At 50.2% G+C, this 15000-nt stretch overlaps 1 protein-coding gene across 2 annotated transcripts in view; it reads left to right on the forward strand.

Annotated features, from left to right (window-relative positions):
* Positions 1-15000, forward strand: part of LOC139394397 (paired box protein Pax-5-like) — a 124297-nt gene that overhangs the window by 55865 nt on the left and 53432 nt on the right. For both annotated transcript variants that reach the window (XM_071142451.1, XM_071142452.1), the window contains exons 3-5: positions 1858-2055; positions 2545-2609; positions 8471-8593. In XM_071142451.1, the coding sequence (XP_070998552.1) occupies positions 1858-2055; positions 2545-2609; positions 8471-8593 (386 nt within the window). The remainder of the gene's footprint in view (positions 1-1857; positions 2056-2544; positions 2610-8470; positions 8594-15000) is intronic.

The raw sequence follows: 15000 nt of genomic DNA on the forward strand, positions 1-15000 counted from the left end.
GGGGGAGGTACCAGAACTCTTGGTCAAGACAACAGAGAGGGGAAGAGAGGGGGAGAGAGGGGAAGAGAGGGGGAGAGAGGGAGACGGGGTACCAGAACTCTTGGTCAAGACAACAGAGAGGGGAAGAGAGGAGAAGAGAGGAGGAGAGAGGGGGAGAGAGGGAGACGGGGTACCAGAACTCTTGGTCAAGACAACAGAGAGGGGAAGAGAGGGGAAGAGAGGGGAAGAGAGGGGGAGAGAGGGGGAGAGAGGGAGAGGGGGGAGGTACCAGAACTCTTGGTCAAGACAACAGAGAGGGGAAGAGAGGAGAAGAGAGGAGGAGAGAGGGGGAGAGAGGGAGACGGGGTACCAGAACTCTTGGTCAAGACAACAGAGAGGGGAAGAGAGGGGAAGAGAGGGGAAGAGAGGGGAAGAGAGGGGAAGAGAGGGGGAGAGAGGGGGAGAGAGGGAGACGGGGGAGGTACCAGAACTCTTGGTCAAGACAACAGAGAGGGGAAGAGAGGGGGAGAGAGGGGAAGAGAGGGGGAGAGAGGGAGACGGGGTACCAGAACTCTTGGTCAAGACAACAGAGAGGGGAAGAGAGGAGAAGAGAGGAGGAGAGAGGGGGAGAGAGGGAGACGGGGTACCAGAACTCTTGGTCAAGACAACAGAGAGGGGAAGAGAGGGGAAGAGAGGGGAAGAGAGGGGGAGAGAGGGGGAGAGAGGGAGAGGGGGGAGGTACCAGAACTCTTGGTCAAGACAACAGAGAGGGGAAGAGAGGAGAAGAGAGGAGGAGAGAGGGGGAGAGAGGGAGACGGGGTACCAGAACTCTTGGTCAAGACAACAGAGAGGGGAAGAGAGGGGAAGAGAGGGGAAGAGAGGGGAAGAGAGGGGAAGAGAGGGGGAGAGAGGGGGAGAGAGGGAGACGGGGGAGGTACCAGAACTCTTGGTCAAGACAACAGAGAGGGGAAGAGAGGAGAAGAGAGGAGGAGAGAGGGGGAGAGAGGGAGACGGGGTACCAGAACTCTTGGTCAAGACAACAGAGAGGGGAAGAGAGGGGAAGAGAGGGGAAGAGAGGGGAAGAGAGGGGAAGAGAGGGGGAGAGAGGGGGAGAGAGGGAGACGGGGGAGGTACCAGAACTCTTGGTCAAGACAACAGAGAGGGGAAGAGAGGAGAAGAGAGGAGGAGAGAGGGGGAGAGAGGGAGACGGGGTACCAGAACTCTTGGTCAAGACAACAGAGAGGGGAAGAGAGGGGAAGAGAGGGGAAGAGAGGGGAAGAGAGGGGAAGAGAGGGGGAGAGAGGGGGAGAGAGGGAGACGGGGGAGGTACCAGAACTCTTGGTCAAGACAACAGAGAGGGGAAGAGAGGGGGAGAGAGGGGAAGAGAGGGGGAGAGAGGGAGACGGGGTACCAGAACTCTTGGTCAAGACAACAGAGAGGGGAAGAGAGGGGAAGAGAGGGGAAGAGAGGGGAAGAGAGGGGAAGAGAGGGGGAGAGAGGGGGAGAGAGGGAGACGGGGGAGGTACCAGAACTCTTGGTCAAGACAACAGAGAGGGGAAGAGAGGGGGAGAGAGGGGAAGAGAGGGGGAGAGAGGGAGACGGGGTACCAGAACTCTTGGTCAAGACAACAGAAGACTCCTCTTGTCTCTTGTTTCAAACGTAAAAATAGTTTAAAGTTTCATCGAGGCCCTCTCTCTCCTCTTTCTCCCTCCCTCCTCTTCCTCCCTCCCTCCCTCCCTCCCTCCCTCCCTCCCTCCCTCCCTCCCTCCCTCCCTCCCTCCCTCCCTCCCTCCGAAACCAATCAGCGTGTCCTTCTCCTTTTGATTGACAGGTCCAACCACAGCTGTTGACCAATCCGTGTGTCCCCTCTGCCCTCAGGTACTATGAGACAGGAAGTATCCGTCCCGGGGTGATTGGAGGATCCAAACCAAAGGTTGCTACACCCAAAGTGGTGGATAAGATCGCCGACTACAAACGCCAAAACCCCACCATGTTCGCCTGGGAGATACGAGACAGACTATTGGCTGAGAGAGTGTGTGACAACGATAGTGTTCCCAGTGTCAGCTCTATCAACAGGTACGTAGCAGAGTGTGGGGGGGGGTAGGGGTCAGGGTGGGGGGGGGGGGGGGGGGGGGGGGTGTAGGGACAGAGATGGGTAGTGAGGACAGAGAGGGGTAGTGAGGACAGAGAGGGGTAGTGAGGACAGAGAGGGGTAGTGAGGACAGAGAGGGGTAGTGAGGACGGAGCTCAGTAGCTCAGCTTCAGCTCAGTAGTGCAACACCATGATACGATGACAACTGTTTCTTTCCCCTGAGAAGAGAGAGAGAGAAAGAGAGAAAGAGAGAGAGACAGAAAGAGAGAGGGTTTAAGGAGGGAGAATGGCAGAGAGAAAAGGGAAGAGAGGACTTGCATGAGCAGCCAAGCAGGAAGTGTAAGGCCCCTCTGCCATGTCAGCCTGCCTCAGCCACTTTACACACACACACACACACACACACACACACACACACACACACACACACACACACACACCACACAGTCTCTTACGTGGTTTGTATTGTCTTGTAGGATCATCAGGACTAAAGTCCAGCAGCCTCCGGGTCAGTCAGGACCTCTCTCTGCTCATAACCTGGGTAAGTCAGCCTTTATAGCTGCTAATAACCTGGGTAAGTCAGGACCTCTCTCTGCTCATAACCTGGGTAAGTCAGCCTTTATAGCTGCTAATAACCTGGGTAAGTCAGGACCTCTCTCTGCTCATAACCTGGGTAAGTCAGCCTTTATAACTGCTAATAACCTGGGTAAGTCAGGACCTCTCTCTGCTCATAACCTGGGTAAGTCAGGACCTCTCTCTGCTCATAACCTGGGTAAGTCAGCCTTTATAGCTGCTAATAACCTGGGTAAGTCAGGACCTCTCTCTGCTCATAACCTGGGTAAGTCAGGACCTCTCTCTGCTCATAACCTGGGTAAGTCAGGACCTCTCTCTGCTCATAACCTGGGTAAGTCAGCCTTTATAGCTGCTAATAACCTGGGTAAGTCAGGACCTCTCTCTGCTCATAACCTGGGTAAGTCAGGACCTCTCTCTGCTCATAACCTGGGTAAGTCAGCCTTTATAGCTGCTAATAACCTGGGTAAGTCAGGACCTCTCTCTGCTCATAACCTGGGTCAGTCAGCCTTTATAGCTGCTCATAACCTGGGTAAGTCAGGACCTCTCTCTGCTCATAACCTGGGTAAGTCAGCCTTTATAGCTGCTAATAACCTGGGTAAGTCAGGACCTCTCTCTGCTCATAACCTGGGTAAGTCAGCCTTTATAGCTGCTAATAACCTGGGTAAGTCAGGACCTCTCTCTGCCTATAACCTGGGTAAGTCAGCCTTTATAGCTGCTAATAACCTGGGTAAGTCAGGACCTCTCTCTGCTCATAACCTGGGTAAGTCAGCCTTTATAGCTGCTAATAACCTGGGTAAGCCAGGACCTCTCTCTGCTCATAACCTAGGTAAGTCAGCCTTTATAGCTGCTAATAACCTGGGTCAGTCAGGACCTCTCTCTGCTCATAACCTGGGTAAGTCAGCCTTTATAGCTGCTAATAACCTGGGTCAGTCAGGACCTCTCTCTGCTCATAACCTGGGTAAGTCAGGACCTCTCTCTGCTCATAACCTGGGTAAGTCAGGACCTCTCTCTGCTCATAACCTGGGTAAGTCAGCCTTTATAGCTGCTAATAACCTAGGTAAGTCAGGACCTCTCTCTGCTCATAACCTGGGTAAGTCAGCCTTTATAGCTGCTAATAACCTGGGTCAGTCAGGACCTCTCTCTGCTCATAACCTGGGTAAGTCAGGACCTCTCTCTGCTCATAACCTGGGTAAGTCAGGACCTCTCTCTGCTCATAACCTAGGTAAGTCAGGACCTCTCTTTGCTCATAACCTGGGTAAGTCAGCCTTTATAGCTGCTAATAACCACCTTAATAGTTGTTCATGATAACCCTATGCCACCCTTACAAGCCCCCCTACCCCCCCACTCTGTCTCTCCCACCTTCCACTCTCTCTTTCTCTTTCTCTCTCCCCATCCCTCCCTTCCTTCCTCTTGCTCTCCCCCTTCCTCTTCCTCTCCCCTTGCTCTCTCCCCTCCTCTTCCTCTTTCCCTCCCTCCCTCCCTCCCTTCCTCCCCTCCTCTCCCTTCACCCCTCCACCTCCCTTCCTTCCTTCCTTCCTTCCTTCCTTCCTTCCTTCCTTCCTTCCTTCCTTCCTTCCTTCCTTCCTTCTCAACCCTTCCTCCTCCTCTCCCCTCCTCTTCATCTCCCTCTTTCCCTCTCTCCCTCCCTCCTGCCCTCCACCCCCCCTCCCCCCCTCTCTCCCCTCTCCTCCTTCCCCCCTCCACCTCCTCTTCCTCCTTCCCCCCTCCACCTCCCCCTCCCTCCCTTCCCCCCCTTCCTCCCCCTCCACCTCCCCCTCTCCCCATTCCTCCCCTTCCTCCCCCCTCCACCTCCCCCCTCTCCCCCTTCCTCCCCTTCCTCCCCCCTCCAACTCTCTCTATCTGTGATGGCTGTTTTAGCCTCCAGTGGATTGTGTTTCAGTGTCTCTCAAATCTTCAGAATCACACTCCGTCACTTAATCTAAATTAATTTCACACACACACACACACACACACACACACACACACACACACACACACACACACACACACACCTCACTCTCAGATTACACAGATAAATGGTTTTGACTCCAGGGCGGAAAATTGAACATTTGGATTTGGAGAATAATGAAAATATTGGAGGATAAAATACGTTCGTTTCCTGAGAGAGAAAAAAAGAGAAGAGAACGAATGAGAAAATGTGATAATTGAAGTGATAAATCAACAGGAAGTAAAGAGATTCAATACATCTCCATGGTTACTGAACCAGGAACAGAGTTTCATTCTCCATGGTTACTGAACCAGGAACAGAGTTTCATTCTCCATGTGGTTACTGAACCAGGAACAGAGTTTCATTCTCCATGTGGTTACTGAACCAGGAACAGAGTTTCATTCTCCATGTGGTTACTGAACAAGGAACAGAGTTTCATTCTCAATGTGGTTACTGAACCAGGAACAGAGTTTCATTCTCCATGTGGTTACTGAACCAGGAACAGAGTTTCATTCTCCATGGTTACTGAACCAGGAACAGAGTTTCATTCTCCATGTGGTTACTGAACCAGGAACAGAGTTTCATTCTCCATGTGGTTACTGAACCAGGAACAGAGTTTCATTCTCCATGGTTACTGAACCAGGAACAGAGTTTCATTCTCCATGTGGTTACTGAACCAGGAACAGAGTTTCATTCTCCATGTGGTTACTGAACCAGGAACAGAGTTTCATTCTCCATGTGGTTACTGAACCAGGAACAGAGTTTCATTCTCCATGGTTACTGAACCAGGAACAGAGTTTCATTCTCCATGTGGTTACTGAACCAGAAACAGAGTTTCATTCTCCATGGTTACTGAACCAGGAACAGAGTTTCATTCTCCATGTGGTTACTGAACCAGGAACAGAGTTTCATTCTCCATGTGGTTACTGAACCAGGAACAGAGTTTCATTCTCCATGTGGTTACTGAACCAGGAACAGAGTTTCATTCTCCATGGTTACTGAACCAGGAACAGAGTTTCATTCTCCATGGTTACTGAACCAGGAACAGAGTTTCATTCTCCATGGTTACTGAACCAGGAACAGAGTTTCATTCTCCATGTGGTTACTGAACCAGGAACAGAGTTTCATTCTCCATGGTTACTGAACCAGGAACAGAGTTTCATTCTCCATGTGGTTACTGAACCAGGAACAGAGTTTCATTCTCCATGTGGTTACTGAACCAGGAACAGAGTTTCATTCTCCATGTGGTTACTGAACCAGGAACAGAGTTTCATTCTCCATGTGGTTACTGAACCAGGAACAGAGTTTCATTCTCCATGGTTACTGAACCAGGAACAGAGTTTCATTCTCCATGGTTACTGAACCAGGAACAGAGTTTCATTCTCCATGGTTACTGAACCAGGAACAGAGTTTCATTCTCCATGGTTACTGAACCAGAAACAGAGTTTCATTCTCCATGTGGTTACTGAACCAGGAACAGAGTTTCATTCTCCATGTGGTTACTGAACCAGGAACAGAGTTTCATTCTCCTCGGGATTTGTCGTTCTCTCTCTTTTTCTGTGGTTCTGTGGTTGATGTCTGTAGGGAGGGAGTTTCTATGTTTCTGTCATTGGTGCCTGTAGGGAGGTGCTGTGGTTCTGTGGTTCTGTAGTTCTGTAGGGAGGGAGGTTCTGTTGTTCTGTAGGGAGGGAGGTTCTGTTGTTCTGTAGGGAGGGAGGTTCTTTGGTGTCTGTAGGGAGGGAGGTTCTTTCTCTATCTCTATGGCACCCTACTCCCTATATAGGTCACCACTTTAGACCAGAGCCCTATTCCCTATATAGTGCACTACTAGTGACCAGGGCCCTATTCCCTATATAGTGAACTACTAGTGACCAGAGCTCTATTCCCTGTATAGTGGTACTACTATAGACCAGAGCCCTATTCCCTGTATAGTGGTACTAATATAGACCAGGGTCCTATTCCCTATATAGTGGTACTAATATAGACCAGGGTCCTATTCCCTATATAGTGACCAGAGCCCTATTCCCTATATAGTGCACTACTATAGACCAGGGCCCTATTCCCTATATAGTGAACAACTACTGACCACAGCCCTATTCCCTCTATAGTGCAGTACTAGTGAACAGAGCCCTATTCCCTATATAGTGAACTACTTTAGACCAGAGCCCTATTCCCTATATAGTGAACTACTAGTGACCAGGGCCCTATTCCCTATATAGTGCACTACTAGTGAACAGAGCCCTATTCCCCATATAGTGCACTACTAGTGAACAGAGTCCTATTCCCTATATAGTGCACTACTAGTGAACAGAGCCCTATACCCTATATAGTGCACCACTTTAGACCAGGGCCCTATTCCCTATATAGTGGTACTACTAGTGAACAGAGCCCTATTCCCTATATAGTGCACTACTAGTGAACAGAGTCCTATTCCCTATATAGTGCACTACTAGTGAACAGAGCCCTATTCCCCATATAGTGCACTACTAGTGAACAGAGCCCTATTCCCCATATAGTGCACTACTAGTGAACAGAGTCCTATTCCCTATATAGTGCACTACTAGTGAACAGAGCCCTATTCCCCATATAGTGCACTACTAGTGAACAGAGTCCACCCACTGACTTTGAATCATAATTATATTTAACAAGCACTACACAAATGACCCGCCAAGTAAGCAAACTTGTGTATTTCTATAATGAGGTGAATTTGGAGCGTATCCCGACTGGAAACTGCCTACCGTGGACTATTCAACTCCTTAGCCGTAACAACAAGAGGTTCAAACCATCCCAAAGTGGCTAGCTGTTCTGTACTAAAGGCTTACAATATCTAAATTATAAATTACGACTTTTTAAAACCAAGGGTTATTACCAATTTATGACAGTCCTGTGACAGTCCTACGTAGCGTTACGACCGACCTATGTCTTTTAGTTCAGAAGGTTACAAGACATTATGTGTGATACGGTGTTTAGACGTTATGAGCGCCCTATGCACCGTTATGTAGCATTATGTAGCGTTATGTCATGTTATGCGCCGTTATGTAGCATTATGTAGTGTTATGTAATGTGTGTAGCATTATGTAGCATTATGCAGTGTTATGTCATGTTATATGCCGTTATGTAACATTATGTAGGATTGTGGAGTGTTATGTAGCATTATGTAGTGTTATGTAACAGTATGTAACATAAAGTAGCTTTATGTAGCATTATGTAGTGTTATGTAGCGGTATGTAACATAATGTAGCATTACGTAGTGTTATGTAGCATTATGTGGTGTTATGTAGCATTATGTAGTGTTATGTAGCGGTATGTAGTGTTATGTAGCGGTATGTAACATAATGTAGCAGTATGTAGTGTTATGTAGCGGTATGTAACATAATGTAGCATTATGTAGTGTTATGTAGTGTTATGTAGCAGTTTGTAAGGTTATGCAGCATTATGTAGCATTATGTAGCATTATGTAGCATTATGTAGTGTTATGTAGCGGTATGTAACATAATGTAGCATTATGTAGTGTTATGTAGCATTATGTAGTGTTATGTAGCATTATGTAGTGTTATGTAGCGGTATGTAAAATAATGTAGCATTATGTAGTGTTATGTAGCGGTATGTAACATAATGTAGCATTATGTAGTGTTATGTAGCAGTTTGTAAGGTTATGCAGCATTGTGTAGTGTTATGTAGCATTATGTAGTGTTATGTAGCATTATGTAGTGTTATGTAGCGGTATGTAACATAATGTAACATAATGTAGCATTATTTAGTGTTATGTAGTGTTATGTAGCAGTATGTAAGGTTATGCAGCATTATGTAGCATTATGTAACATAATGTAGTGTTATGTAGTGTTATGTAGCATTGTGACCCATGTCCTAACTTTCCACAGCGTCGTCGGTAGCGTCGACACAGGTTTCTGCGGTGACCAGTGACTCGGCTGGCTCCTCCTACTCCATCAGCGGCATTCTGGGAATCAGCTCAGCTAACGACGGGAAGCGGAAGAGAGACGATGGTGAGAGACGGTGTGTGTGTGTGTTCGGTCTTCTCTGATGGAGTGGAGAGAGTTACAGCTGATCAGCCAGGTCACACCAGACCCAAGGCCGTATTCCACGTTCCTTCAGGTCTGCAGGACGTCGGGAGATGAGTTCAAAACCGTCCGCTAGAGGCGACGATGAGAGCTCGTTTCTCAACCATTAGGAATTAAATGCCTAAAGTTTACCGTCAAGTTGGGGGGGGATAACCCTTACATTTAACCATCGAGTTGGGGGGGGGGGATAACCCTTACATTTAACCATCGAGTTGGGGGGGGGGATAACCCTTACATTTAACCATCGAGTTGGGGGGGATAACCCTTACATTTAACCATCGAGTTGGGGGGGGGGATAACCCTTACATTTAACCATCGAGTTGGGGGGGGGGGGGATAACACTTACATTTAACCATCGAGTTGGTGGGGGGGGGGGGGGGGAGATAACCCTTACATTTAACCATCGAGTTGGGGGGGGGGGATAACCCTTACATTTAACCATCGAGTTGGGGGGGGGGGATAACACTTACATTTAACCATCGAGTTGGTGGGGGGGGGGGGGGGGGGGAGATAACCCTTACATTTAACCATCGAGTTGGGGGGGGGGGATAACCCTTACATTTAACCATCGAGTTGGGGGGGGGGGGATAACCCTTACATTTAACCATCGAGTTGGGGGGGATAACCCTTACATTTAACCATCGAGTTGGGGGGGGGGGGGGGGATAACCCTTACATTTAACCATCGAGTTGGGGGGGGGATAACCCTTACATTTAACCATCGAGTTGGGGGGGGGATAACCCTTACATTTAACCATCGAGTTGGGGGGGGGGATAACCCTTACATTTAACCATTGAGTTGGGGGGGGGATAACCCTTACATTTAACCATTGAGTTGGGGGGGGGATAACCCTTACATTTAACCATCGAGTTGGGGGGGATAACCCTTACATTTAACCATCGAGTTGGGGGGGGGGATAACCCTTACATTTAACCATCGAGTTGGGGGGGGGGATAACCCTTACATTTAACCATCGAGTTGGGGGGGGGATAACCCTTACATTTAACCATCAAGTTGGGGGGGGATAACCCTTACATTTAACCATCGAGTTGGGGGGGGGGGGGGGGATAACCCTTACATTTAACCATCGAGTTGGGGGGGGATAACCCTTACATTTAACCATCGAGTTGGGGGGGGGGATAATCCTTACATTTAACCATCGAGTTGGGGGGGGGGATAACCCTTACATTTAACCATCGAGTTGGGGGGGGATAACCCTTACATTTAACCATCGAGTTGGGGGGGGGGGGATAACCCTTACATTTAACCATCGAGTTGGGGGGGGGGATAACCCTTACATTTAACCATCGAGTTGGGGGGGGATAACCCTTACATTTAACCATCGAGTTGGGGGGGGGGGATAACCCTTACATTTAACCATCGAGTTAGGGGGGGGGGGGGGGGATAACCCTTAGATTTAACCATCGAGTTGGGTGGGGGATAACCCTTACATTTAACCATCGAGTTGGGGGGGGGGATAACCCTTACATTTAACCATCGAGTTGGGGGGGGGGGGGGGGGGGATAACCCTTACATTTAACAATCGAGTTGGGGGGGGGGGGGGAGGATAACCCTTACATTTAACCATCGAGTTGGGGGGGGGGGGGGGGATAACCCTTACATTTAACCATCGAGTTGGGGGGGGGGGGGGGGGATAACCCTTACATTTAACCATCGAGTTGGGGGGGGGGATAACCCTTACATTTAACCATCGAGTTGGGGGGGGGGGGGGGATAACCCTTACATTTAACCATCGAGTTGGGGGGGGATAACCCTTACATTTAACCATCGAGTTGGGGGGGGGGGGGATAACCCTTACATTTAACCATCGAGTTGGGGGGGGGGATAACCCTTACATTTAACCATCAAGTTGGGGGGGGGGGGGGGGAGATAACCCTTACATTTAACCATCAAGTTGGGGGGGGGGGGGGGGATAACCCTTACATTTAACCATCGAGTTGGGGGGGGGGGATAACCCTTACATTTAACCATCAAGTTGGGGGGGGGGGGGGGGAGATAACCCTTACATTTAACCATCGAGTTGGGGGGGGGGGGGGGGATAACCCTTACATTTAACCATCGAGTTGGGGGGGGGGATAACCCTTACATTTAACCATCGAGTTGGGGGGGGGATAACCCTTACATTTAACCATCGAGTTGGGGGGGGGGATAACCCTTACATTTAACCATCGAGTTGGGGGGGGGATAACCCTTACATTTAACCATCGAGTTGGGGGGGGGATAACCCTTACATTTAACCATCGAGTTGGGGGGGGGGGGGGATAACCCTTGCATTTAACCATCGAGTTGGGGGGGGGGGGGGGGGATAACCCTTACATTTAACCATCGAGTTGGGGGGGGGGGGGGGGGATAACCCTTACATTTAACCATCGAGTTGGGGGGGGGGGGGGGGGATAACCCTTACATTTAACCATCGAGTTGGGGGGGGGAATAACCCTTACATTTAACCATCGAGTTGGGGGGGGGGGGGGGGGGGATAACCCTTACATTTAACCATCGAGTTGGGGGGGGGGGGGGATAACCCTTACATTTAACCATGGAGTTGGGGGGGGGGGGGGGGATAACCCTTACATTTAACCATCGAGTTGGGGGGGGGGGGGGGATAACCCTTACATTTAACCATCGAGTTGGGGGGGGGGGGGGGGGGATAACCCTTACATTTAACCATCGAGTTGGGGGGGGAATAACCCTTACATTTAACCATCGAGTTGGGGGGGGGGGGGGGGGGATAACCCTTACATTTAACCATCGAGTTGGGGGGGGGGGGGGGATAACCCTTACATTTAACCATCGAGTTGGGGGGGGAATAACCCTTACATTTAACCATTGAGTTGGGGGGGGGGGGGGGGATAACCCTTACATTTAACCATCGAGTTGGGGGGGGAATAACCCTTACATTTAACCATCGAGTTGGGGGGGGGGGGGGGGGGGGATAACCCTTACATTTAACCATCGAGTTGGGGGGGGGGGGGGGGGGATAACCCTTACATTTAACCATCGAGTTGGGGGGGGATAACCCTTACATGTAACCATCGAGTTGGGGGGGGGGGGGGATAACCCTTACATTTAACCATCGAGTTGGGGGGGGAATAACCCTTACATTTAACCATCGAGTTGGGGGGGGGATAACCCTTACATTTAACCATCGAGTTGGGGGGGATAACCCTTACATGTAACCATCGAGTTGGGGGGGATAACCCTTACATGTAACCATCGAGTTGGGGGGGGGATAACCCTTACATTTAACCATCGAGTTGGGGGGGATAACCCTTACATGTAACCATCGAGTTGGGGGGGGGATAACCCTTACATTTAACCATCGAGTTGGGGGGGGGATAACCCTTACATTTAACCATCGAGTTGGGGGGGGATAACCCTTACATTTAACCATCGAGTTGGGGGGGGGGGGGATAACCCTTACATTTAACCATCGAGTTGGGGGGGGATAACCCTTACATTTAACCATCGAGTTGGGGGGGGGGATAACCCTTACATTTAACCATCGAGTTGGGGGGGGGGATAACCCTTACATTTAACCATCGAGTTGGGGGGGGGGATAACCCTTACATTTAACCATCGAGTTGGGGGGGGGATAACCCTTACATTTAACCATCGAGTTGGGGGGGGGGGTAACCCTTACATTTAACCATCGAGTTGGGGGGGGGATAACCCTTACATTTAACCATCGAGTTGAGGGGGGATAACCCTTACATTTAACCATCGAGTTGGGGGGGGATAACCCTTACATTTAACCATCGAGTTGGGGGGGGGATAACCCTTACATTTAACCATCGAGTTGGGGGGGGGGATAACCCTTACATTTAACCATCGAGTTGGGGGGGGGGATAACCCTTACATTTAACCATCGAGTTGGGGGGGGGGGATAACCCTTACATTTAACTATCGAGTTGGGGGGGGGGGGGGATAACCCTTACATTTAACCATTGAGTTGGGGGGGGGGATAACCCTTACATTTAACCATCGAGTTGGGGGGGGGGGGGAGGATAACCCTTACATTTAACCATCGAGTTGGGGGGGGGGGGGGGGATAACCCTTACATTTAACCATCGAGTTGGGGGGGGGGGGGAGATAACCCTTACATTTAACCATCGAGTTGGGGGGGGATAACCCTTACATTTAACCATCGAGTTGGGGGGGGGGGGGAGGATAACCCTTACATTTAACCATCGAGTTGGGGGGGGGGGGGGGGGGGATAACCCTTACATTTAACCATCGAGTTGGGGGGGGGGGAGATAACCCTTACATTTAACCATTGAGTTGGGGGGGGAGATAACCCTTACATTTAACCATCGAGTTGGGGGGGGGGGATAACCCTTACATTTAACCATTGAGTTGGGGGGGGGGGGATAACCCTTACATTTAACCATCGAGTTGGGGGGGGGGGTAACCCTTACATTTAACCATCGAGTTGGGGGGGGGATAACCCTTACATTTAACCATTGAGTTGGGGGGGGGGGATAACCCTTACATTTAACCATCGAGTTGGGGGGGGGGGATAACCCTTACATTTAACCATCGAGTTGGGGGGGGGATAACCCTTACATTTAACCATCGAGTTGGGGGGGGATAACCCTTACATTTAACCATCGAGTTGGGGGGGGATAACCCTTACATTTAACCATCGAGTTGGGGGGGGGGATAACCCTTACATTTAACCATCGAGTTGGGGGGGGGGGGGGGATAACCCTTACATTTAACCATCGAGTTGGGGGGGGGGATAACCCTTACATTTAACCATCGAGTTGGGGGGGGGGGGGATAACCCTTACATTTAACCATCGAGTTGGGGGGGGGGGGATAACCCTTACATTTAACCATCGAGTTGGGGGGGGGGATAACCCTTACATTTAACCATCGAGTTGGGGGGGGATAACCCTTACATTTAACCATCGAGTTGGGGGGGGGGGGGGGGGGAGGATAACCCTTACATTTAACCATCGAGTTGGGGGGGGGGGGGGGGGGGGGGGGGATAACCCTTACATTTAACCATCGAGTTGGGGGGGGGGGGAGATAACCCTTACATTTAACCATTGAGTTGGGGGGGGAGATAACCCTTACATTTAACCATCGAGTTGGGGGGGGGGGATAACCCTTACATTTAACCATTGAGTTGGGGGGGGGGGATAACCCTTACATTTAACCATCGAGTTGGGGGGGGGGTAACCCTTACATTTAACCATCGAGTTGGGGGGGGGATAACCCTTACATTTAACCATTGAGTTGGGGGGGGGGGATAACCCTTACATTTAACCATCGAGTTGGGGGGGGGGGATAACCCTTACATTTAACCATCGAGTTGGGGGGGGGATAACCCTTACATTTAACCATCGAGTTGGGGGGGGATAACCCTTACATTTAACCATCGAGTTGGGGGGGGATAACCCTTACATTTAACCATCGAGTTGGGGGGGGGGATAACCCTTACATTTAACCATCGAGTTGGGGGGGGGGGGGATAACCCTTACATTTAACCATCGAGTTGGGGGGGGGGGGATAACCCTTACATTTAACCATCGAGTTGGGGGGGGGGGGGATAACCCTTACATTTAACCATCGAGTTGGGGGGGGGGGGATAACCCTTACATTTAACCATCGAGTTGGGGGGGGGATAACCCTTACATTTAACCATCGAGTTGGGGGGGGATAACCCTTACATTTAACCATCGAGTTGGGGGGGGGGGATAACCCTTACATTTAACCATCGAGTTGGGGGGGGGATAACCCTTACATTTAACCATCGAGTTGGGGGGGATAACCCTTACATTTAACCATCGAGTTGGGGGGGGGGATAACCCTTACATTTAACCATCGAGTTGGGGGGGGGATAACCCTTACATTTAACCATCGAGTTGGGGGGGATAACCCTTACATTTAACCATCGAGTTGGGGGGAGGGGATAACCCTTACATTTAACCATTGAGTTGGTGGGGGGGGGGGGGGGGATAACCCTTACATTTAACCATCGAGTTGGGGGGGGATAACCCTTACATTTAACCATCGAGTTGGGGGGGGATAACCCTTACATTTAACCATCGAGTTGGGGGGGGGGGGGTAACCCTTACATTTAACCATCGAGTTGGGGGGGGATAACCCTTACATTTAACCATCGAGTTGGGGGGGGGGATAACCCTTACATTTAACCATTGAGTTGGGGGGGGGGGGGGATAACCCTTACATTTAACCATCGAGTTGGGGGGGGGGGGATAACCCTTACATTTAACCATCAAGTTGGGGGGGGGGGATAACCCTTACATTTAACCATCGAGTTGGGGGGGGGGTAACCCTTACATT

Source organism: Oncorhynchus clarkii, unplaced genomic scaffold (genome assembly GCF_045791955.1).
Source record: "Oncorhynchus clarkii lewisi isolate Uvic-CL-2024 unplaced genomic scaffold, UVic_Ocla_1.0 unplaced_contig_11375_pilon_pilon, whole genome shotgun sequence".
Lineage (NCBI taxonomy): Eukaryota > Metazoa > Chordata > Actinopteri > Salmoniformes > Salmonidae > Oncorhynchus > Oncorhynchus clarkii.